The 24688-nt window shown below is 52.0% G+C and overlaps 7 protein-coding genes across 7 annotated transcripts; 4 read left to right on the top strand and 3 right to left on the bottom strand.

Moving 5' to 3' along the window:
- Positions 1–1071: 1071 nt before the first annotated feature.
- On the top strand, positions 1072–2408 carry BBK36DRAFT_1129253 (putative PTH11-typeG-protein-coupled receptor; the record flags this gene model as incomplete). The annotated part of the gene is made up of 3 exons (XM_024891720.1): positions 1072–1248; positions 1339–1817; positions 1895–2408. 3 exons carry the CDS (start codon positions 1072–1074, stop codon positions 2406–2408), a joined length of 1170 nt encoding a protein of 389 aa, XP_024745646.1.
- A 231-nt stretch (positions 2409–2639) lies between these two features.
- On the bottom strand, positions 2640–3912 carry BBK36DRAFT_1184943 (glycosyltransferase; the record flags this gene model as incomplete). Its single annotated transcript, XM_024896419.1, has 1 exon — positions 2640–3912. The coding sequence occupies one exon, from the start codon at positions 3910–3912 to the stop codon at positions 2641–2643; it is 1272 nt and encodes a 423-aa protein (XP_024745645.1).
- Positions 3913–7850: 3938 nt separating this feature from the next.
- BBK36DRAFT_68422 (hypothetical protein) lies at positions 7851–9236 on the top strand (the record flags this gene model as incomplete). The annotated part of the gene is made up of 3 exons (XM_024898512.1): positions 7851–8517; positions 8575–8856; positions 8926–9236. The coding sequence occupies 3 exons, from the start codon at positions 7851–7853 to the stop codon at positions 9234–9236; spliced, it is 1260 nt and encodes a 419-aa protein (XP_024745644.1).
- Positions 9237–9796: 560 nt separating this feature from the next.
- BBK36DRAFT_1184939 (hypothetical protein) lies at positions 9797–11231 on the top strand (the record flags this gene model as incomplete). The annotated part of the gene is made up of 2 exons (XM_024896418.1): positions 9797–10117; positions 10200–11231. 2 exons carry the CDS (start codon positions 9797–9799, stop codon positions 11229–11231), a joined length of 1353 nt encoding a protein of 450 aa, XP_024745643.1.
- Positions 11232–13817: 2586 nt separating this feature from the next.
- Positions 13818–16325, top strand: BBK36DRAFT_1172522 (hypothetical protein; the record flags this gene model as incomplete). Its single annotated transcript, XM_024895741.1, has 6 exons — positions 13818–14281; positions 14353–14652; positions 14708–14937; positions 14997–15061; positions 15118–15239; positions 15299–16325. 6 exons carry the CDS (start codon positions 13818–13820, stop codon positions 16323–16325), a joined length of 2208 nt encoding a protein of 735 aa, XP_024745642.1.
- Positions 16326–16643: 318 nt separating this feature from the next.
- Positions 16644–19224, bottom strand: BBK36DRAFT_1163003 (glycoside hydrolase family 92 protein; the record flags this gene model as incomplete). The annotated part of the gene is made up of 3 exons (XM_024894490.1): positions 16644–17211; positions 17267–17365; positions 17432–19224. The coding sequence occupies 3 exons, from the start codon at positions 19222–19224 to the stop codon at positions 16644–16646; spliced, it is 2460 nt and encodes an 819-aa protein (XP_024745641.1).
- A 1300-nt stretch (positions 19225–20524) lies between these two features.
- On the bottom strand, positions 20525–22504 carry BBK36DRAFT_23531 (hypothetical protein; the record flags this gene model as incomplete). Its single annotated transcript, XM_024897964.1, has 6 exons — positions 20525–20916; positions 20963–21109; positions 21180–21428; positions 21490–22049; positions 22109–22272; positions 22340–22504. The coding sequence occupies 6 exons, from the start codon at positions 22502–22504 to the stop codon at positions 20525–20527; spliced, it is 1677 nt and encodes a 558-aa protein (XP_024745640.1).
- Positions 22505–24688: the final 2184 nt, after the last annotated feature.

The raw sequence follows: 24688 nt of genomic DNA, 5'->3' as shown, positions 1-24688 counted from the left end.
GACTGCGTGGCATGACAGGCATGAAGGCGGCTGCGTGTCGATTATACTAGTAAAACAATTTACTGAAGGAATAAGGGGGAAGCAGGTGCATGCATGTTGGAGGCAGAAGCGGGTTTCCGGGAGGGTTTTATATCTCTGGCAGAGTGAGTAATACGGGCCACATGAACTCTCCGTATCCTCTTGCGGATTCAAGGCACAACTTGTGCAATGATTGGGGATGCCTGGTCAGAACTCCGCTGTTTCACGCCTTTTGATACAAGGCACGTATTATTGCGTACCTGCTTCAGGCACTGCTGCACGTTAATATACTGCTTTTGCACATGAATACGTTACTCGACATGTGTTTTACATATATGACAGGGCAAACTACCGGCAGAATCTCCATTACTGCCATCTTCAGCCATCTCACCAACAATGTCACCTCAGAAGTCTGTTGTTTCGCGGACGTCTTACGCCTGCTCCACCAACTGCAGCACCCCAGCCTTGCCATCTCATCGTTGCATCCGCAGGCCCTGCATTTGCATTCCTCGTTGGTGACATATTAGTAATAGCACCCGCTGTCTGTACGAGAACAAACGGGAAAGGAGATCAAAGGGACAAATATGACACGCTCTGGCTGCAGGATTAGTGCAGGTCCTACTGGTTACAGACGTGACCTGCCGGGTGGTAATACGCAAAAAATGTGTTCTACTTGAATCTCTTGGCAGCTCCTCGACGGCTTTTTATTTTCCCTTGTGCTCCGAGCAGGGGGCGCCCGGCTTTTGCTTTCATATTGGGACCGTGATTCGCATTTCACACACTCGAGCAGGTTCATTCATACGTGCCCCTTTTCTTGTTCTCTTATCTACCTTGGCCGGTTTCCCGGTCGAGGCTCTCTTGGCTTCTGCATTCGATCGCCACGGCTGGATGATCCGACGAGACCCATCTGCAACTACCCAAGTACCAGCTGGCTGCTTCGAGCAGTTCCACCGTCTGATAGAAAGCACAAGCTTAAACAGATAGTACTTACTGCCGTCTCAAATCATGTCTCCTGTGCTTGAGCCGTAATCAGGGCTACAAGTGCGATATACAATGGGGCCGAAGGGTATGGGCTTCCCTGCCGATGGGACGGACAACCATGGATGGAAACTCTACATCACGTCGCTGGTGATGATCATCACTGCCGGAGTTTTTGTTGCCCTAAGATGCGCAAGCCGGATCTGTTCCTTCAACTTCGGTGCCGACGACACCGTCATCATCTTTTCGTTGGTGAGTTTTGTTGCACCCCGTCTGGAATAACACACCAGTGGAGAGCGCATGCTTTCTGATGTCGCAATAACTGATTGCTGATTCTTCCAGCTCTTCTCTATTGTCCTCTCCGTGGCCATTCAGCTGGCCATAGAAAATGGCTACGGCGTACACAAGGCCGATCTCACCGTGGCCGAGCTCAACGCTGCCCTTCGGTGGTTCTTCATCGCTCAAACACCCTACAAGGTCACAGTATGCCTCAACAAAGTAGCCACCATCCTGCTATATTTAAGAATATTCGAGACCACGAGGTTCCAGATCGCGGCGTACACTGTCATGGGCATCGTCGTGGCTTGGAGCATCGGCGGCGTGGGAGCGACAATCTTCCAGTGCGTGCCCATTGCTGGAGCTTGGGACAAGTCGGTCGATGCAACCTGTATCGACTCGGATAGGTTCTGGGTTGCCTATGCGGTGATGAACATCCTGACGGACGTTATGGTCTTGGCTCTTCCTATTGCCCCAATCATGTCGCTCCAGCTTAGCATGAGGAATAAGTTGATGTTATGCGCCATCTTCATGATGGGTGGTTTGTATGTAAACCGTTTCCTCCCCAGGCTCAGACTTCCCCTGCTCACTGATGTGCTAATCTCATATGGCCATGCAACAGCGTCACCGTCACATCTGTCCTCCGAGCAACGTCTGTCAAAAACTCACTGGCCAACAAAGCAGACACCACCTGGAACTTTATCGAGCGCGGGATATGGACGTTGATCGAGGCCAACGCAGGCATCATCGGCGCCTGTCTTCCCGCTCTGAGACAGCCTTTGGCCCGACTCTTCCCTCACCTCTTTGACTCAATCGTGAAGGATTCACACTTTGGGGACAACAGATCTCCGGTAAAGGGAGGCTTCTATTTGTCCAACTTGTCCGGACAAGCATCGCATCCGGGAATGTGGCGTCCGGTAGGACACACTCGCCAAGTTGTGTCCATTTCGGGGCCCCAATCACCAGGTGAGAGGAAAAGCGATGAGCAATTCTTTATGAACGATGTCCTCAAAGAGAATGATAGCGGCTCCGATACTCAGGTATTTCTTGGAATCTCGAAAACGGTTGATGTTGTGAGAACGTCGTTTCACATGGACCCAGGTGTCCCAGCTATGATACCCAAGATGCCGCATTAAAGCCCTGACATAACTCTCCTCATTCAACTGTTACTATATATCTCTTGATACTTGCTCTTTTATAACCCATGTCACTCCCGCCTGTGCCTATGCGCTTCCGCCATGTACGAAGGTCACCATACGGAGGTATAGACTTTCTCCACTACAAATATGAACCCACATTGAGTCTCACTCAGAAACCTGCGCGTGAAAAAGTCACAATATGGTATATATGTATGGTATCTATCAGTGCTTAAGCTGAGTAAAATCTTTCAAAACTGAAATTCCACGTTGACTTGATGGCACCGCCTTTCGCCGACGACCCCCTCGCTCCGATATGTTGCAAAACGCTAGGCACAACCGCCCACTTGCCCAAATCAAGATCATCCGCCGTCTTTTCGATGGTCGAGTCGGCGGGCAGGTCAAACGGAGAATCAAGAAACCTATCTTTCAACAAAGTCAGATGCCGATTTGGTATCACCAAGCCCTGGCTGCAACAGCCGTATCGCGGCATCTCCAACACGCCGGTTGGCAATGGACTGACTGTCAACCGGCCAGCCATGAATCCGAGTGCAATAAAAAGTGGCACCCAAATCATCAGGATATTCGCCATCAAGAGTTTCGAGTGTTTGGATGTACGTTCCTTGAGAGAAGCCGATGTCTTCTGGTGAAGATGGCGGACTGCGAGCATCACGCCCAGCACGGCCATGTATATGAGGGCAATATTCCGCGAGTATGTTCCCCATTCTTCAGAGTTCCATCCCATGTAAGTCTCCGTGTAGAAGAGCCGAATGTAAAGCCAGTCCTGGCGTTTGGCAACCGCCCGCTCGTTCACCACGGGTGTGGCCGCCTGGAGTCGCTCGAACCAATCCCTCGCGGCTATGACATCGTCTTCAACGAGAATGAAGTAGTCTGCCTCGTTTAGACGACACGTCTCGGAAAGGACTGCATAGTCGCGTCTCACTCGCTCGTCCCTGGCCGCGACTTCGAAATGTCGTGGAATCGTCTGATAGCCATTCTCAGACACCAGATCTTCCGGCGTGTCCTCGTGGACTATGACTGTATCGGCAATGGCATGGAGCCAGTCCTGGCCAAAAGCTGAGTTCTCAGTCGCATCGGTATCGGACAAGAGGACGATAATGTGGATGAGTTCTCGCTGTTCGGGCGTCAAGGTATCGACGAGGGATGCCGCTGTCCTCGGGAAGAATTGCGCCCTTTCTCTCTGGAGGGTTGGGATTCCGATACAATAAGATGGGGCGGCCTGTCGAATGTTTGCTCTTGCCCCTTTTGTTAATCGGTTGTGGTGTGAGTGTCGTGAGTCGAGGTAGTCGTCCGCTTCCTGCTCTCTAATAGCAGAGTAGAATGGTTCGTAGGCGGCATCGGAGCGAAAGAAGTACGATGATGGGTCGTAGTATGTAGTTACTTGGCAATACCGGATCGCAATCAACCATATCAAGAAGAGAACGAAGTTGACCACGCGGAGGTCGGTAGCGTGCCGCAATAATGAGGAGGTCGGTTTACTCATCAGGGCATTCTTTTGTCACAACCTCCCCCGACATAAAGCAAAGGTGCTGTGTGCGGTTTGTCTAACAGGAGAGTAAGTGTTCTCAGAAGGAATCTTCTCAGGCGAGGAGCGCCACTACTCATATGAAAGAGAACCCGCAGGGATCTTCGTTTTACTTTGACCATCTGGACCAACTCCCTAGTGGTATAGCCTACATGAAAGGTCTCCATGGAAGGACAGCCACTCGAGGTTCTGGACAGCCTCGATCATCCAACGACCACCGAATAAGACGACGGGTACACAGCAATAAGCGCTAGTTTGTGAGAAACGCCGCAGTATCCATGTTCCAACTCCCTTGATGAGGCGCAGAAAACTCCGTGTTGCAAGGCCATGCTATGTATCATGCGCCGCCAGCTTTCGAGGAGCTGACGTAGACGGGGTGTCGATCCAGAGCAGCCGTGGTGCCACCCGGAGCCTCGTTATTCGCCCGCCCCAGGATTACCTGCATGAAAAGACTCGTCACCTCTCTCTAGCTACTCCGTACATGCTCGTAGCGAATCTTGTTATGGGAACAGCCCACATTAGTGCGAGTAAGGTTTGTGGGATTTTGGCAGTTGCTCATAGCCACTCGGGAAGAGAGGGCGCTATACGAAGTACGAGGTGGTGTCGTCTTGCACAGCCCTCATGCAAGAGCCTCGGCTTTAATAACAACGTGATGACAGGTTCGGCATCCGGAGACAAAAAAAAGTCAGAAAATAAAGTGATTACGGTCACCCAAAGCTTCACATTCTCTCTCAGGGGCGGGAGTTGGCTCAGGGGAGGTGTCGATCTGGTACCTGTCCACAATACTTCGCTCAACTCCAGCTGGCATATCTGTGATGTCAAGTCTGGATCGTCAAAAGACTAGACTAGCAAGTCATCGACGAAACTTAGCATCTCCAATAATATCGAAACGCAAAACAGGGGTAACGCCTCGTTCTACCTCGTTCAGCGTTCTGGACCACAAAATGTGACTCCACGCTGCCCCAGTTGCGGCTTGTTTCTACGCCCTCTGCGGGCCTAACTCAGGGGAAAGTGTGAAGTTTAAGTGCGAGACTTTGTGTATCAGAGACGAGGTGTTTCGAAAGCTCTATGTAGCATCTCGGGATTTTCGTAGTGGATACTGCAGTCTTTAGTTGATAGTCCACGATCTGCATTGGCTTCGATACCCGGCTCTTTGGCCTCTTGGCTTCTTGGCTTGTCACGGTGAAGTTATTCCCGCGTGAAGAGATGGCACATACTGCCCATCCTCTGACAGAAAAGCTGAAGAATTTCTCTAGTAGCTGGTGGCTTGTTGATCGAAAATGCCAAACAGCGCCCATTGATCAATAACCCCTCCCAGAAATTACTACCTTATTAATAGCTCGGAAGTCTTACGGGACCGAGACTTGCAGACCCGGAACTCGTTCTAGCATTTGATCCCACCGGCTATAACGGCTTCTGCTGACAGGGAATATTCAGCCCTGAGGTTTCGAGCCATGCCAAGCACTCCAACACCAGGATTTCTTTCTGATGTTGATCGGATGGTTAACCTTGAAGAGAGAAGAATCCAGACGGGTTATTGTTTTTCAATCTTATTTGATCGCAGGCAGTAGAGCGCAGCAATGTGCAACTACTAACGACTGGAACTGTCATCACGATGACATGAGGCTGTGCCTGAGAGCTGAGTGGATATGTCAGACAGTTACAGATTACCCCGGCTTGAGTTGACTCGGCGACTGCCGTTTCCGAAGCTCTCTCGAGAGCAAATTACTTCTAGAGTTGCGTGCGAATGCTTGCATCAATACTGTTTTTGCAGGGGGCTAGGAGAGCAAACATACAGTATCATTAGTGTGAACAAGATACCGACCGCAAGCAACAATAGCAGGGCGACGTGTTAGCCGAGCACACGCGTCTACTGAAATCTGAGAAATGAGTAACGCGTAATGAGCAGTACTGTAGAGGCTTCCTGAATCCCCGCAATAGAACTGCCGGTCTGCTGTGAGGCTTGATTAGTAGGCCAATAAGCTCTGTATAAGCTTTTGGCTTCTTTGTCGTAGTGCCGTTAGCATCATGCAGCTGATTACTGGACTCAATAGTCTGAAGGGCTGAGCAACGGCCCAGGAGAGCCATTAATGAACCAGGCAACTAGGGTGATAATCCACGATATGTTTTGGAGGTATATATTCTGCTTCATTTTCTGGAGTAAATTTTCCAGCAAATGGAGTGATACGTGCAAAGGACTTTGTAGAATTCGGATCCGAAGCTGACCAGCTTACGCGTATTTTCACGTTCTTCGTATCACTCAACGAGGGCCAAATACTACTTACAGTCCCAGGTTGATGAGCTGACATATGGGGCGGCTCTAGTCATGCACTTTGTGATTTTTGGGCTGCTTGAATCGCCATTTTCAAATACAGCGGGACTCTGTAGAGGCTGGTTATAAAAGGGAAACGCTGATTTATGGCAGACCAGCGGTGTTTACACCATCCTTCAGTATGTTTGGTCAACTGGCACCCTGGGGACAGGGTCAATGAGGACAAATCGAGAATACCGGGAAGGCAACTTATCTCTAGTATAAAGTTGCTCGTTGAATGTCGCCATCGCAGTGTGTTTAGAGGTGTATTGGATGGGATTCGAGAGGTGATAGCCATTGGCCCTCGAACCTATTCTGGTGTAAGCCATCGGACACCCATATCTCGGTCCAGTAGACACAATGCGGCTTCATCGATCTAAATCTCGGGTACACGCGGGAAACACTCCAGAATACAGGAGACGGGGCAGAGAAACAACATTCTCGTACTAATAGTCTACGTAATGGACACTTTCCCCAGTGCCCTTAGAGCCGATGCGCCGATGCAGCTTCCTCTTGTGCCAGTAGCTGCAGGAAAAATCTTTTGGTTCGATATTGGCTGAGACATGCTTAAACGGAACTTTGTAAGGGCTTAATATGTTGTCACCCACCTGGTTGGTGGTTTTCTGTCCGCGTCGACATACCGTTACATCGGTGCCACCTTGAGCGGAGCGGAGGGATTCATGACCTCCGGCACAGTTCTCTGAAGGACGACTACCTATAGATCTCTGTTAGATGCTCAGAAGAAACGCGCAAAGGGAGAAGATTCTCTTCTAAACTTGATGACTTTTGCAAGAGAAGTTTAGCGGCGTTCTGGTACGAAGACTGCAGTAAGGGAGTTCTACGAAGCGTCAAATCCATCAGGCCTCATCTCATCGGCAGTGACGTCGCATGTCTCACGCTTCGCTATCCAAGGTATCGTGTTAATTATAGCTGCTCAAAAGTCCCATCGTATAGAAAGAAACAGCGACTCTCCTTCCGGCAGGTCGATCAGGCTCCTATGCCATTTCCCATAAAGCCCGACCCCTCCCTCTTATCGCCACTCACGGAAGAGCAACTCTCTACGGCAGTTCCCATCGACTAGGCACAGCATCTCGAGCCATCATTCGAGCAATTCCAGATCCAAGATGGGATCGGCGTGATGCCGGATCCTCTTGACGTGATCCGATTAGCGGGCGGTTTGGGGGCGGCATATTGATCGTCGACGGCATTCGACCTTGAAAAGGCTTCAAAGTCAAAAAGCCCGGTCGTATCTTGGCTTGTTTGCTGCTCTTCGGCTTCCTAGTGTTGCACTGCCTTCGTCTAAGGTGCCGTATCATTGGCGGGGAACGACCATCTTTGATCTGAGGGCCACTTAGATGCCTTCTTCTCGGCTACCACCTTCTACTCGTAGCAAAGATGCAAGTCCCATTGGCATGCGATACCAAGAATGTCCATTGCAGTCCACATTGATGAGGGAGAACGATCGACTATATAATCTGCGACATCAACATTCTACTTATATGTCAGGAATCCGGTCTCCCGCTAGCAGCAAAGTGCTACTGGAACACAAACCAAAACCTCGCCAGCATCGTTAGCATCGTTCATCATGAAGTACCTCGCTCTGCTATCGGCCTTTCTTGCATCGGCATCAGCTGCCACTGTTCAGCTTCCCCGAGTTTCCTACAATGGATACAAGGTCTTCCGAGTGTCTGTCGAGGAGAGCAACATCGGCCGCATCAACGACGTCGTGGACAGGCTGAACCTCCAGACCTGGAAGGCCGCCAAGAAGGCAGGGTCCTTTGCAGACATAGTAGTCCAGCCCGACCAGCTCGAGGCCTTCCAGAAGGAGACGCAAGATCTGAAGCCCGTTGTCATGCACGAAGATCTTGGCCTCTCGATCGAAGCTGAATCATCTTATCCGACTTATGCTATCAATGCTGTCAACAGCACGTGGTTCAATGCGTACCACGCCTATGCGGACCATCTGCAATGGCTCCGAGATCTCTCTGCGCAGTTCCCCAACACCTCCGAGATTGTCACCTCCGGCAACTCGCTGAACGGAAACCCCATTACCGGCATTCACTTCTGGGGCAGCTCTGGTAAAGGCGTGAAGCCTGCCGTCATCCTGCACGGAACGGTTCACGCCAGAGAATGGATCACAACATTGGTTGTCGAGTACTTCGCCTACACGCTGCTCACGAGCACTGATGCCACCACTAAGGGCTTCCTGGATAAATACGACTTTTACTTCTTCCCGGTCGTGAACGTAGATGGTAAGAGACTGCTGACCTCCTTCGTGGTATGAAGTTGCACCACTGACTGGACTTCAGGATTCCTATATACCCAAAGCACCGATCGCTTATGGCGAAAGAACCGCCAGTCCAACTCTGGCAGCTCGTGCGTCGGTCGCGACATCAACCGGAACTGGGCCTACCAGTGGAATGTTCCTGGGGGCGCCTCTACCAATCCTTGTGCCGAAGACTACAAAGGTGCCGCTGCTGGCGATTCGGTTGAGTTCAAGGCCCTCTCTGCCTACATCCAGAAGATCAAGACGGCTCAGGGTCTCAAGCTCTACATTGACTACCACTCCTACTCTCAACTTTTCATGACGCGTGAGTCTTTCCAGTGTCACTTCTATGGCAATGACTTGCAGAATTATACTGACCATGGCATGCTTGTAGCCTATGGATACTCTTGCACGGCCGTCGCGCCCAACAACAACGATCTGCAATCACTGGCCAAGGGCGCCGTTGCTGCTATTCGTGCGGTCCACGGCACCTCGTTTGAATACGGCCCCATCTGCTCGACCATCTATCAAGCCACTGGCTCCAGTGTAGATTATGTGAACGATGTTATCAAGGCGGATTACACTTTCACATCCGAGCTCAGAGACACGGGCCGATACGGCTTTGTCCTCCCGGCGGACCAGATCTTGCCCAGCGGCGAGGAGGCATACGCAGGCTTCAAGTACTTGCTGCAGAACATGAAGTGAGCATCGACGAGTGGTGGATGAACTATGCAGCAAGAAGAGAATGAAAGAGCTGTGTCAAACTTCGACCCTACGGGTTCATCTCATCGCTGCGGATATGATGCGTCGATTGTGTAATACTTCGTATAGTCTCCATTATCACCCTGGCCGGAAAGTTCCACGTCTTATAACGAGTCAATCTCCGCGTCTGTCATGCAAGTTCTTATATGTGTTTGCTCTCCTTCTCTTGCTCTCATTCAACGTCTCATTCAAACTGGGGATGCTGATCATTCATCCCCTCAACTTGTGGAACCATGGCGGGCATTGAGATGCCTCCGAAGCCTAGGCTCAAAGCTGCAAGTTCAAGCCCGCTCCCCCATCCATGGATAGCCGAACCTCGGTCCCCGCATTCCTCGATCCCCTCAAGCCAAATGACGAAACACCAGAGTTGAATCTTAGTAGAGACCATAATCTTATCCAGTGTTATCTCGTTGTGAGCGTCGCGGCAGTCTTGAGGTCTGAAATCTGTCTTGTGAAGATTGCAATTGCCCCTCATCCAGGATTGTGTTCAACTGAGCGTCACCATGGCTGGCCGGCTGTCGATTGCGATAGTACTGCTGGCCGTGTTACTCGGCTATGTGTACAATGCCTACGTGCAACGGTTCATCCGGGTCGCTGGCGTATTTCGAGAGCCTGGGAGCACTGAATTGGCTCCTGGAGAGTTTGTGGTGGTCAATGGCACGATAAACTGCGAGGATTTGCATCTCCATGAACCAAGCGGCCTCCTCTTCACTGCCTGCGAAGATGATGTCGCCAGTCGCCGCAAATGGTTTCCCCCAATTGAACACTTCTTCAACCCATCGACGGAGAGGATGAAAGGAAAGCTTGAAGTTATTGATCCCAAGGTAAGAATGCTGTTGCTGGACGCGAAAGAGCGGTGGGCATGCTCTATAATCATGCGCTCGATGTGTTGACGCTCTGAGGTAGACGTTCGAAGCAAAGGTCCTAGAACTGGAAGGTTTCAGCGGCCCCTTTGTGACGCATGGCATCGACGTTATTGATGATCCCGAAAAGCCACAAGGCGAGGCAGTTTACATCTTTGCCGTCAACCACAAGCCCAACCCGGAGCACTATGGTGAGAACGGCGACGCAAACGCCCCCAAGTCGCACTCAGTTGTAGAACTCTTTCACCATGTCATTGGCTCCAAGACGGCACGACACATCCGCACAATATGGCATCCCCTCATGGTGACGCCGAACGACATCGTTGCCGAGTCGCCAACGTCCTTTTTCGTAACGAATGACCACTTTTACACGGAGGGCTTGCTAAGGGCCATCGAGGACGTGGTGCCTGCGGCCAAATGGACAAATGTCGTCCACATCAGGCTGGAAAACCTGGGGTTGGCTCCGGATGGAGGTGGTGGTGACAGCGCAGGCGTCCATGCGTCGATTGCACTGGAGAAGCTGCATAACCTCAACGGGCTGGGCCACGGCAGAGGCGGCCAGGACGAGATATTGGTGACGGGGTGCGTCGACGGGCTGTTGCACGTGGGCGAAATCCGGGGGAAGAAGGAGAGTGACGAGAAGGTCATCCGGGTGAAGGAGGTTGTCGAGTTTGATTCGCCCATTGACAATCCGAGCTACTTTCGGGATCCGTATGCGAACGGTACGTTTGACGCAAGCGGATTTGTTTCCACTGGACCGACGAGAGGGATCGATTTCTTTGAGAACAAGGGCAAAGAGTCCGTTCTAGACCCCGTCATGGTGTGGAAGGCCACTCCCAGGTCCGGCAAAAAAGAAAGGGACGGCAGAGGTGAACAAGATGGTACTGTAGCCGGCAGTGGGAAGAATTGGGATGTCAGTCTCCTGTTTCAGGACGACGGGCGGAGACTCCGAACTTCGAGTGCTTCCGTTTTGGTGGCCATTGACCCAAAAGAAGAGGGAGGCAGACGCCGGGCGTGGCTGTTTGTGACGGGTTATCAGGCTTCGAACGTCATTGCCGTCAAGGTTGATCTGTGAGGCGAGAGTCGGGATGATTTGTGTCTTTCGTTTCTGTTCTCCTTCTTTTCAGTCAAGCGATGTACATGGTGACGGAGCGGATGTATGGCGCCAGACGTTCATCTCATCTTGGATGGAATGGAACGCCAGGTCGTGTCAAGCCAGTTGCTGCAATATACAGCCAGACATTTACGGAGTATTCTGTCGTGTCACCTAAAACCCCGGATACCATGAGATGAGCTGCATGCGATGCTTATTCTCTCGCCGGGGGTCGCATTCATTTTGACTGCCAGGTACAGCAGCATCAGCGTCCATAATAGGCAGCCAGCATGATTCATCAGACGGAGTAAGCAGTCCCTCGAGTGGGAAGCTTCTGTTGAAATCGTAAGTAAGCTGCTGCTTTATATAGCAGCGTCGCATTATCTTGCAATGGGGCCTATGCTACTTGGACGAGAGTGCAAGGATGGAGATCTTGGTCGGCTAGATCCATGTTTCCGCGCCGAGAGTCATGGTCGAGCATTGCTCTATCAAGAAAGAGCAGCAGTACTATCTTTGGACAGATACCAGCGTCAAACTCCGCCAACGATACGAAGTAGATACGAGATGCTGTCGCCAATGTCTCGCGCAGAATCAATGCCAGAAAGATAGCCAAAAGCAGAGTAGACCATCATGACAACTGGCGGTATCACCGAATGGCCGAGCAGCAACCACCCCAATGACACCCTCCACCAGGGGAGTCTTATCGATCTGCGGCATTTGGACGCCCACCACCCCCATGCGTGGCATTTATCAGCCTACCTTAATTCAAAGGGCAGAAATGTGAATGGATGGCTAAACTGCCGCCGCGTTGTAGCCCCCCGGCTGCTCGTCAGGAAAGACTTTGCGCCTGGCATTTTGCCGGGCCGAAATAAGCTTCACGATGGTCGTTTGAGCGTAGCATCGTGGCAAGGATGTAAAGCATCGTCGAGGCCTGCCGCCGACATTGAACCGGCACTTTGATGCTGATCCAACGAAGGTTGACCATCCTTGAACTTCTAGGCTAATGTTACTCTCAGAGATTGGATTGGCAGCCCGTCAATTTGCCCTTGGAATTGCAATATGGAATACATCACACGAAGTGATGCTGTCTGCAGATGTGTCTGTCTGTCCCTCCTCGTCAAGAACCGCCTCCATCTCCCCTCTCGTTCCTGGGCAATCTCGTCCCCCAGCAAAGCCCGCAGCCAGAGACACGGCCTTCGGCTCAATAGAAACATTTCCATCTCCTTGCAGCGGCCCCAAATGGACAAACAAAATGCATCTTTGTTGGGTCGAATGATTATAAATGGCGTGCTAATCGAGAGGGCAGCAAAGCTCGAGGTTTTTTGTGGCTCTCTGTGGATTCGCCCACCACGGAAACATGAACCTTTTCCACCTCCCCTACCCTCTCACGTTAAAAATATACCCCGATCCAAGACCCGGCAGGCCAATCAGGGGAGCTAACTGGAGCGAAAACAGGAGCCCTCATAGAACAAAGTACTTTTGGTGACGGGCGGTGGCTTGCGAAAATTTTTATCTGATCATCTTATCAATCCATCTAATCTCCAAGCAGGCATCGTCACTCCACCATCCCTGGCTTTGTCTGCAGTTCTACCCACTTAGTTTACCTTAGGTCGTGATAGCAGACTGGCGAACTCGGCCGTCTCCCGGTGTTGGTACAGTTCGTGAGCCGTTCGAGTCCCAAGAATTGGTGCTTGTGCGTGAGAGGAAACGACTGATGGCCTGCCTCGACCCCTTGGGCTTTTGCATATTACTCTCAGCACAGATCACCGTTACATTGCACTCTACCACTCTTAAATTTGTCTCTATCGGTTCTTGATGAATATCGTAACACTCCCCTTAAGTCAGGTTGGGGAGGTGTGTCGATTGGCTTTCTCGTACGGTACACTGGACACATAGTACCACCTCATGCCTGCCTAGGCTCATCAGCATTACATGAAGCATCCATGATCCCTCCCCTCCCCCCCTCTCCACATCCAGAACTGGGAACCGCCAGGCTCCGCAGCCCCGTTTCACGCATGATTGGGAAGCTGTCAAGGGCAATACATATCTGACAATTCCCACAAATGTTTCCCTTTCGGCTGTTGAGAGATCTGAAGCTAGAACAAACCCCTACCATCTCCAGCCCAGCCCTAGAACAACGTTGTCCCGAATGCCGACTCCGATGTCTCTCCCGACTGGACTCTGTGACGTTTGAGTCGTGACAAGACGGTTAGTTCGCCCGAAAATGTGGACTGGTTTCCCACGAGAAGGGACAGTCTTCCGCAGCAGGCCGACTGGCTGGGCGCTCTGATATATGATTTCTTTGTGGAGAGATGGAAGAGAAGGAACAGGAACCACGGCCACGCTATCGCCATCCTCGGATGACGGCCGATTAACTCTTTTGCCATGAGCAGGCCGTTGTGGATACACCTTGTTTTTTTGCTGAACCATGGCATGGAAGGCCTCGAACTTTTCGGGTCGGGCATATATATCATCAAACTCTCCGGGTTCTCGCTCTGCTCATTCGGCATGTCAGCTACTCTCCAAAGCACACCGTAAGCTGCTCCCAAAGAGGCCCAAGATAGCAAGATGTTGTCACGGCTCTCCTACCTCGTATGCCTCCTTCTTGTTGCTTGTGCCAATGCGGCCAAGCCCCTGGGCCACGAGGTCTGCGGAGCCTCTTGTTACTACACCTTCGCCAAGACCAAGTTCGCCTCCGATAACGTGACGGAGCAGACGCTCTGCACGCATCCCCTGAGGATTACTTCGACGTACTTGTGTTTGTGGGAGCACTGCGAGGAACAGGACCTCGTGCCGGGCATCAACTGGTGGGCTGCCACGTGCAAGAAGTCCTCTAAGCTGGTCAACCTCGAGGCATATGAGAGCACAGTCGCCAATGTCACGCAGGAGTACATTGACAGTCTTCCTACCGTCGAGCAGACGCAGAAGACGGTGGTGGACGTTGTGTCGAGGCCCTCGGATGCCAACTGGAACATTGCTCATCGGAGTGTCAACACGTACTACACCAACATTGTATACCACCAAAAGCTCCGGTTGGTTGGCCTCATCATCAAACACCTTCTCTTCTCTAGGTCTCTCTTGTCTGACGAGCGTTCTTTTATAGATGGATTCCGTACGGCTACTGGGGATTAGTGCTGGGTCTGGCCACAATCAGCCACCTTTATGCACTTCTCCCGGTGAAGCGTTCCAGTCAACCCGTGCGAAAGACCGATGCGGGAGCCAAAGTAAAGGGCTGGTTCCACCGCAACCTCATGATGGCTCCTACGTTCTCATATCACCATCACCAGCCCTTGGGATGGTTCACGATTCCTCTCCGTCTGCAGTCCCTGGTCATTGCTGGCTACGTCATTATCCAGATCTTTATGTTGGCATTCCACTACCCTGTCTTTCACAACAACATTTAGTAGGCGTTGACCATCTTTCTGTCTGATGATACTTGTTCTAACGCTCTATAATAGCTACAAAACAATCCCGGGACAGGTCTGCCGGATCCTCGCCGATCGACTTGGTATCTTCATGACGGCCGAGCTCCCGTTCATTTTCCTCTTCAGTGGAAGAGCCAACATCCTCATCTACGCCACTGGATGGAGCTACAGGACTTTCAGCCTCTTCCACCGCTGGCTCGCCATGACCCTGGTCGTAGAGGGTATCATCCACGGCGTTGTGTTTTCGGCCTATTACGTCAATGGTAAGGGCACCCTTTTAGACAATATCAAATAGTCGCCAGTGCTGATATGGTGAAAAAAGAACAAGGATGGGAGGGCTACCGCGAAGAGCTGAAAGAAGACTTGGTATTCCGCTACGGCATCACTGTAAGCCATCACCTTATGACTAGACCTTTTCTTGCAGCACGCTTACACAGACACAGATGCTCACCGCATTGGGCCTCTCAGCGCTGTTTGCTTTTGCTCCTATACGCAACCGAGTCTACGAGTTCTTCAAGGCTACTCACGTCGCTTTGACGGCCGTCTTCCTTGCTTGCCTGTACCAGTAAGCAGTCTGTCTTGATCCATCAGGTATCTATCTACGTCTACTTACATCTACATCAGACACGTCAAAGGCCAGTTCAAGGGTATGTACCTCGTCTGGGTGTGGGCATGTGTTGGTCTCTGGGCCGGCGACCACTTTCTCCGCATTCTGCGAGTCCTCGCCATAAACTACAAGACGCTCCTCGGCAAAGGCTCTCTCGCACTGGCCAGCTACAGCGAAGAGACTGGCATGATTCGTCTTCAGGTCAAGCCTTCCATCAACTGCAGCCGCCAGACGCCCGGAACTTACTACTTCGTCTACTTCCCCGGCATGCGCTTCTGGGAGTCTCACCCCTTCACCCTGGCCGGACGGTCCAAGCAGGTCGAGGATGTTTCTGTTTACGGCAGCAGCAGCGACCAGCCTACCGAGAAGAAGACGGGCACTCAGTCTCCACATGTGACAGAGTTGGCGTCCGAGTCCGGGTCCGGTGACAGCTACATGACCTTTATGATCCGTCCCCGCGATGGAATGACCCGAAGACTGCGAGACAAGCTCGTCAGCAAGAGCGAGTCCGGCCCTCTTCGCGTGCGAGTCCTGCTCGAAGGTCCATATGGCACGCCTGCTCGTCTCGACCACTTCGACGACGTTCTGTTCATTGCTGGTGGTAGCGGAATCACCACCGTGCTTCCCTATCTCCGCATGTTCTTCGAGGACCAGAAGCAGTCCCAGTCACCTCCCCCCAACGTCCGTCTTGTCTGGGTCGTTCGACACGAGGGCTTCGTCCGGGATGTTCTCGCCAACGACCTTCGCGCCATTGAAGGAGCATCGAAGCTGAACATGGAGTTTTACATCACGTCCGAAAGCTCAGCCAGCTCCACGCCCAAGACGGAAGAAGCAGGAAACAGCATACACGATCCCCGATTCAAGAAGATGCGGCCTGACATCCACACCGCGGTGGATGACTTTGTCACTCAGTCGCAGGGCAAGACGGCCGTCTTTGTGTGCGGTCCGGCCGAGATTGCCGATACGACGAGGCAGGCTGTCATTACGCAGACGAGGAAGGTTCACATTGATGTTGAACTGTTTGAGGAAATGTTTGTTTGGTAAAAAAAAAAAACTTCTTGTTGGTGATGGGCTTCAAAGCGGGACTTTGCGGTTGGTTTGGCGTACGGATTCTTTTGTGAGGCGTAAAAAGTGCTTTGGAGGATATACTCACTGTGTAAATGGTCATGATATATGCATTTCCAATTCTGGGAAAGGAAAATATTGCCAACAGCGCTTGGTTGACTTTTGTCTATATGTCTCCTGTCTGGCATCGGTTGAAATGGTGTATGAGCTCTAGTCGCGCCTTGCAATCGCAATCTCTGATCTCAGGTGGCACTGCGTATCGAGTAATAATATTCGTTGCTACACTATCCAACCATCTCAACTAAACATCATCCCCAAAATTCCACCGTCAAACCGCGGCACATAAGACCTCTTCGCCGGAGCAGCCGCATGAGCCTCGCTGCTACTATTATAAGGACTCAAACTCGGCGGCAGATCCTCCACCTTCGTACCCCATGAACTCTCCGTCTCACCCAGCGTCAGCACAAGCTCCTTTCCTTCCGTGAAAAAGCTATGATCGATCCAGTTCTTGGTGTAAGGCTCGCCATCCAAAGTAGCGTTCTGGATATACACGTTCTTGTAAGTAGGATCAAAATTGACATTGCGAATGGTCGCCGTCTTGCCCGTGACGGGACTCTTGATGCTGACGCTCTCGAAAAAGGGCGGGATGATGAGATAGACGTCTTGCCCTGGATTGGGAAACAGGCCCATCATGGAAAAGGCGACGAAGCTGCCCATGGCGCCGCTGTCGTCGTTGCCTGGTAGGCCGTCCGGTGTAGGGGCGAAGTACTTGGGGATGTAGAAGTGGCTGCGCTCGGCGGACAAGGCCGGTCGGCCGGCGTAATGGTACTGGAACACGGTGAGGAAACTTGGTTCGTTGCCAATACTGGGATATGGTTAGTAGTTGCATGTCAAAGAAAGGCCCCTGATGAAACACTTACTATGTAATCTGTTGATCGTGCATGTATGAGAGACGGTCGACAAAAGAATCAGGGCCGCCATAGAGGTCGAGCAGGCTAGCTTGGTCGTGCGGAACAAAGCTGTAAAGGAACTGAGTCAGTATGACGGTTCAGACGTAAGAATCAGGGGAGTGTGCGTGAACTCACAAGCCATATTCCCAGGTGCTGCTCTCGAATGTCTCAGCGCCAGAGTTCTGCAGCGAGCAGATGCTCTGGGAATCCAGATTGCTGCACATCAAAGGATCCTGCGTGAACCACGTCTCATTCAGAAACTTGGCTTGGAAGAACCCCTTGAACCCGGTATCGGTGCCGTTCGAGAAAAAGGAAGTCTGGTCAGCCTTGAACAGATTCCGCCAATTGCCGCTGGATTCAATATATTTCTCCTGATCATCTTTCTTGCCCAATCCTCCCGCAATCTGGGAAATGGCAAAGTCATTGTAGCTATACTCAAGCGTCCGACTGATACTGCGGGTCATGGTTCCGAAGCCCTTGTAGTCAAAATCTTGGACGGGGACATAGCCTAGCTTCTTCCACGAGTCAATGCCTCCCCTGCCGGCTGTGGACCATGCATAGGGCTCGACTTCAGCGTCTTTGACGACCGCCTCGTAGCCCTTCTCCCAGTCGATGCCGTCTTTGAGGCCCTTGAGGTAGGCATCTGCCAACACATTGTCTGCGTTCGACCCTCCCTGCGTGTATCCCGGACAGAGACTCATACGGCAATCAGGCAGCCAGCCGACATTCTCGTAGATCGATATCAGCGACCGAATCTGCTCTGTAAGAGTCGTCGGATCTAGGATAGTCAGGAACGGCATCTGTGACCGGAACAAGTCCCAGATACAGTAAAACGAATCATAGTACGGCTCGCCGTCATCCCAGAGAGGATTCTCGCCCGTGTAGTTCTGGGGATTGACCATGGTGCGGTAGATGCCCGAGTAAAACGACTTGATATAGTCGTCGCTGACGCCTTCACCTGCTTCAATGGTAATCGGGGACAGCTTCTCTCGCCAGATATCGGCGGCGTCACTCGCGTACTTGTCGACATCCCACTCCGCAATCTCCTTCTCCGCGTTGGAGCATGCCTGGGCACTGCTGATGAAGCTGACGCCCGTCCGAGCATAGATGGGGTTTTCCGCGCTGGCAAAGCGGATGAAGGCGCCACCTGGCAAGGGGTAGCCATTGATAGATCGTGAGATGGTCAAATCCTTGACATCGGCACTGGCGCGTGAGTTGACAAAGATGCCATTGTCATAGATGTCAGCGCCTGAGAAGTCGGTGCAAAAGTACAGCTTATACGTGCCAGTGCCGAAGCTGGGAACGAACACAGCATTGCCCGTAAAGCGGCCAGTCTCTCCGTCAACACTCACGGTGCCGTTGTCCTGCCGCGAATTTGACAGATCCGTCAGATCCTGCAGGATAAGCGGCTTGTCATTAGGGCTTGCGTCAGGGAATGTGAACTTGAACAGCGCCGCATGTTGCGAAGTTGTCATCTCGACCTTGGGCCCGCTGTTGAGCGTTATGCCAAAGTATCCCGGCTTCGCAACGACGCTCTCGTTAGAGAACGCGCCGAACTTGACACGATCATTCTTCGGGAACGAGCACCCGTCCACCTCGCCGCCGGGACACGACGTATACGGGAACAGCGGGAAGTTGCCCAAAGACGGCGAGCCTCCAGTGCCGGAGTCGTGCATGACGCTGAAGCCGGTGACGGACGAGCCGTCCAGGGTGAAGCCGCCTTGGTTGCTGCCGCTGTTGGTATCGGCTACGGCCTTGGCCATGCCGTACGGAAGAGTGGCTCCGGGGAAGACATTGCCGCCGTTGCTGCTGCCGATGAGCAGGTCGACATATGTCAAGGGGTCAAAGGAGGCGGCCCGGACTTTTGCGGTGGCAGCCAGTCCGTAGAATAGGCTTGCTGCCCTGACAGCTCCGTTGAGCTTTGCCATGTTCTCACAGCCTCTTGTTGTTTGGGCAACAAACAGAAGAGAAGAAGTAGACGAAGAGTATTCAACCCCATGAAGGGTGCCGTCGCAACTCCATATGTATCTCCATTATCCCTCACCAACGCCCGCAACTCCCCAGATTGCTCAGCAACCGTCTCTCTCACTTTCCTGCGTTACATCGCCCGCGTCTGATCACAAGGACTCACCAGCCGTCGGGTCAACAATTCTTTGAAAGATGCATTCCGGACGTCATGTACCGCACCGGCATTCTGTGCCTTGAGACATTTTGCCATTGGTTGTGATGAGCATGTCTCGGACCAAGAGGGGGAGGTGCATTGCCCAGTTTGTCGAATGCCGGCTTATATTGCGTACCCCTGGATAAATGGCTGCAACCCTGCCGCAGCGCGTTGGTTGCACGCTTTCCTCCCCCTCTTTGTCTCCGAAAGGCGATGAACATGAATGCTCCCCATGATTGGCGGGGCTCAATCAAGATATCTCAGATCTGGATCTGTGACAATACGAGACGTTCATCAGCTTCGTATGATTGTATCGTCATCTCATATCGAAGGTTTCAAGTCGTCTATGACCATGAGTCCGTTTACTTGTGGTCACATAAGCTAGAAACCGGCTATTAGCGTCTATGCAGAGCAACAGTAACGTATGGCGACAGATTGCAGGTGGTGAGAGGATGTTCCATGGACACGGTGGAGTTCTTGTCCTCCAAAACTATCCGCATCTTCCACTGGCGATAACGAACTGCCCGATTCATCTCAAGCGCCGTGAAATGATCGGAACGCGGAGTATCGCGTGAGGAAGCGGGGGAAGTTCTATGCTCAGACTTCTGTGAGAGTTGAGTCACATGCTGTGGAAAGGTAGCATTTCTTATCGTGACCGGGAATAGTCTCAGCAGTTGGACAGACTTTGGGGATGCCGAGCCGGATGCGAACAAGGAGGTGACACCCGACTTGTGGCCCGATATCTATTTCACTCCGTGCTAAGGCCTGAAAAGAGCAGTGTCATGAAGATCCCAGTAGTGATTGGCAACGTCGTATTATTAACCCCGCCCCCCATATGACATCCATGCAGGCACCTTTGTGATGCTCCTAGTAGAGGTCAATGGAAGGATTGTTGAGATTCCACCTGGATGAACATCTAGTGAAGATAGTCCACAGCTTAGGACTTGTTCGAAGCCGAGATGACAACCAACTCACGATTGGTTAAGGTCATATAATATAGCATTGAGCAACTTGTATTACATTAATTCATCATCCTCCACTGTTCTCGCAAGCCTTTTCAACTGTATCTAAGACCCAAGATCATACTTGGTACCACGAAGAGCCTTGGCCGGCCCATTGCCGAGATTCACCTCAGCCAGATCCGTGAAGCCATACGGCTTTCCAGTCCGCCACAGGTAGAAACGAAAGCCAAATATAGACAGGGCAACCACCGGCAGCGTCACATAGGACGCAAAAAAGCTCGACACTGAGAATGTGTGGATAAAGGCCTGGAAGCCATTGAAGAATAGAATGATGGTAAATGCAAAGATGCAGACCCACGCCATGTATGGCTGGAACCATCCCCGGAGATCGAGGTTCTTTCTGTCAATGTTCTGGATCTGGAGGGCACGATGGAACCTGACGAAGCAGATGCAGATGGAGATCCAAGCGATCAAGCTGCTCAGGGCTAAAGGCGGAACTGTCAGTGAAAGCGCCGAGAAACGTTTTAGACAAGGTAAGCTTACCCGACAGGTTAGAGAGCCAGATGAAGGCTTGGGCTGAACCGTTGGAAACAGAGAGGAAAGCCAGCAGGCCGAAGCAGAAAGAGACGACAACGCCGTAAAAGGGCGTGCCAAAGCGGCTCGTCTTGAGAAAGCACTTGGGCATAGATCCTGAGCGGAGGAAATCAGTATTTCGCCGACACAGAAGGATTGCATACTGTAGGAACAATGGCCTTCTTACTTTGACGAGACAGAGCGAGCAAGGTTCTGGCCACAGCAAAGATGTTTTCATTGCATGATGAGAGTGCAGACGTCATGACCACAGCATTAATCACGCTGGGGAGGACCTTGACACCAGTCTGCTGGCAGATGACCACAAAGGGCGATGAAGCAGCAGTCGAGCCACCCTTTGAGACGGCGGCGATGAGATCTTTCGAGCTTTGGCTGACATTGAGCGAGATCATCAAGACAGTAAGGAGGTACAGTCCAACTACAAGACAAGTAGGTCAATACCAATGTACCCCTTCTGGAGCAGATTCTCTTCCACTTACCGATGCGGTAAAAGACGGTTCGGACAGCCCGTCTCATCGTCTTCCTGGGATTGTGCGCCTCACCGGCCAACACGCTGATACCCTCGATACCACCAAACGCAAAGGCAGCTTGCGTGAGGACCTTCCAGAATCCAAGGAAGCGAGCGAGCGATACTGGCGACAAGCTTGCAAACGTGTCGTTGAACGGCTCCTCCCTCCAATAGCGGCCACCGGTGTACACGCCATTGATACCGCCGACATCGGCAATCAATCCGAACAGAATGAGGGCAACAAGCATCAGCACCTTGATGCAAGCAAACACGAACTCGACCTCGCCAAAGTACTTGACGCCGAGGAGGTTGATGCCGATGCTGAGGACCAGAAAGGCCGCGATGTAGGCTGAGACGTGAGATGAGGCGTCATCCCAGTAGCTGATCATGACGGCCGCGGCGGTGATCTCTGATGGGATGGCCAGGCCGGTCTGGAGGATGTAGTTGATGCCCATGGCGAATCCTGCTTCGGGAGCGATGTACTTGTTGCCCATTTCGATGAAGCCGCCAATGTTTGGCGCGAAGACGGTCCTGTAGAGTCATTCTTTAGCAGTTTTCCAGTGAGAGAGGTTGTTCGTGATGGAACTCACATCTCTCCTAGGCAGTACATCATCATGCCCACCAGGCATCCAACAATTGCATATCCAAGGAAGAAACCCACAGGGCCACCATTCACCAAAGCAGCACCAGATCCTAGAAAGAGGCCGGTACCAATAGTACCGGCAACGGCAATCATGGACACTTGGCGAGGTTTCTATGGGCAAGAGACTCCGTCAGTCACAATAATGCTCTCTTTTGCTCGCTAGCCTCCATCGACTTACAAGATCACGCTTCGTGCCAAACTCTCCCTTGTGAGTATTCTCGGCCTCATTCTGGACATCCGGGTCTGCGTAGTCCTCAAGCACGCCGCCCGCCACTCCGGCACGGAACGAAGACACGGACTGCAGACCCCCCTCGTCCTTTTCGTTGAACTCCTGCTTGCCCATGGTGACGATCTTCGCGAGGGATCGGGATCGGATCTGTTCGGGGCCGGGATCCGTCTTTATTTCTCTGTAGCTTCGAAAGATTCTACCAATGCTCAGTTGGATGGCTCCGGAATGCCGTCTCTTTCCCAGCAAAGACAAATGGATGGGCGTCTTCAGAGGCCAGGAGAGGTAGGGATGGCACACACACCACTTCGATGTGATGGTATTCAGACAAAGAGCCGTGGTTAGTGCCAGGGAAAGCTGCTATCACAGGGTTGCATTCGGAAGCAGGAAGCATGGCATGGTCCCTTGTTCCTTTTTAATGCCTGTGTACGCAATATCAAGGAAGGTCAATCAGCCTCTGCTGAGGATCTGAAAGCTACGGTGGGGGGTCGCTGAGTGATGGATGACAGACGAAGATATCCTCCCCCACACCGCACTCGTCAACAAGGGAAAGCGAGCGAGGTGAAGGAATAGAGGGGAAGAGAGGCAGCGAGATGCTTGTACTACCGAGAGCCAGGCGTGGAGACTTGACCGATAGCCTGGCCGCGGATAACATGGCAATAATTGGCGAGCTGGAATGCCGGATCCTTCCCATCTTTCTGGGCTTATCGAGCCCAAGTTGTGGGGAAGAGCAAGCCTCCTGGACAATGGCGAGAAAGTCGGTGGTCTGTTCGTGGGGGCCTCGTCAGCTCAGGTAGCGAGGGAGAGGGTTGGCCGGCTTTGGGAGCTTGGGGGGTTAGACGGGGGCACTTCTCTCGATGCCTTCTCCTCCCCCGCATTCTGAAGCTTCTTCTGTGGGGTCAACGAGGCATGGATGATAGCTGTTGTCACTAGTATCGTATCGACTGTAGGGCCATCTCTCTCGTGGATGATGGTGTTATCTGCAGACTCTTGGAGTTCGTACCGGGGAGAGAGGCGCTTGGGAGACTTATTAGAACACTCATCCCCCACGTAATGGGGTTCAATAGGCTACTCTTCCTCACAACTGATCTTGAAAAGACGGTGGTTTGCAATCATCTCCCTCGCACAGTGTCGCCACGCTCAATGGCTTCAAACTAGACGACGAGCCAAGCGTCGAAGTCGTCGCTCAATGGTTCGCAAAGACACAAAACCGCGGCGACACAACTTGCTCTCCCTCGTAGGCTGCCGTCCCTTGCGCCGTCGGGTGTTCATCCCTGCGGCTCATGAGTCCAGATTGGCAAGGGTTCGGCTCGTACTTGATAAGAGATTCCTGTCGCTAGCGAAGCTATGTGGAGCGTCGTTTGCGTACTATTCAGAGTACGGAATATCGGGTATGGAATCAATAATCAGATTGTTTGTGCATATCTATCTTGCTGGTACGAATCAAGCACCTTATACTGCACACGGCAGCCAAACCCTTGCTATCGTGCCACTTTGAGAAATCACATCTGCGGGCATATTACTATCAGTAAACAACCCATATCGAGCATGCTTCAGCTCCTTCGTCGAAGCATACAGGCTATGAACTCGAGAATTGGCCATTTGCTCTGAGCTATCGTTAACAAGCGAACTACTTCACGTCAGTCAAAACTCACTCGCCTCCTTTCAAGCCTCGATAACAGTCGACCCAATGGCAATGTCCAAACGCCAATGAGTGTGCTGACACGGAACAACCGAGCCGTCATAGGTAGTCTTTGCACCACGTGTGAAGTGCCATATTTGCTTGTTTCTAGAAGCCCGTACACATGCAGACCATTTATCTGTTATGTCACAGCTTCCGCTCCTAATCTAGCCATCTCCTCACTAATGTTGCGCCACCAAAGCCGAGACGATGCGGAGGCTGAATCATAAGACCCCCACCGAACTGCTGGACCTGAATAGTATAACTATCAAGCTGAAGAGGTGGTTTAGACATGCAGTCGATGCCTAGAAGATGCGGTATATGCGAAATGCCCACGTGCTTCATGCCGGATCTGCCATTACTGAGTACAGTATATCTATCTTTTTGCATGAGGCAGTGCCTATGAATCGTCAAAGGAGCCTCCTAATTTCGTCTAGACGCTCAAGATTCGTGGGTTGACGGGGGCTGGGTTCAATGTCTCACTGCGCTATTGGTGCCCCCTCCAGCTTCTCTTTCATCAGCGTGGATTGATACCTGAAAGAAACAGTTTCTCCTCGCCCTGGTGTCGGAGGATGATTGCCCACGTCAAGCGTCTTTAACCCCCGTCACAGATGTGAGCC

Source organism: Trichoderma citrinoviride (genome assembly GCF_003025115.1).
Source record: "Trichoderma citrinoviride strain TUCIM 6016 unplaced genomic scaffold BBK36scaffold_17, whole genome shotgun sequence".
Classification (NCBI taxonomy): domain Eukaryota; kingdom Fungi; phylum Ascomycota; class Sordariomycetes; order Hypocreales; family Hypocreaceae; genus Trichoderma; species Trichoderma citrinoviride.
Note: the sequence above shows the minus strand (reverse complement) of the source record. Positions and strands in the feature narration are given on the sequence as shown.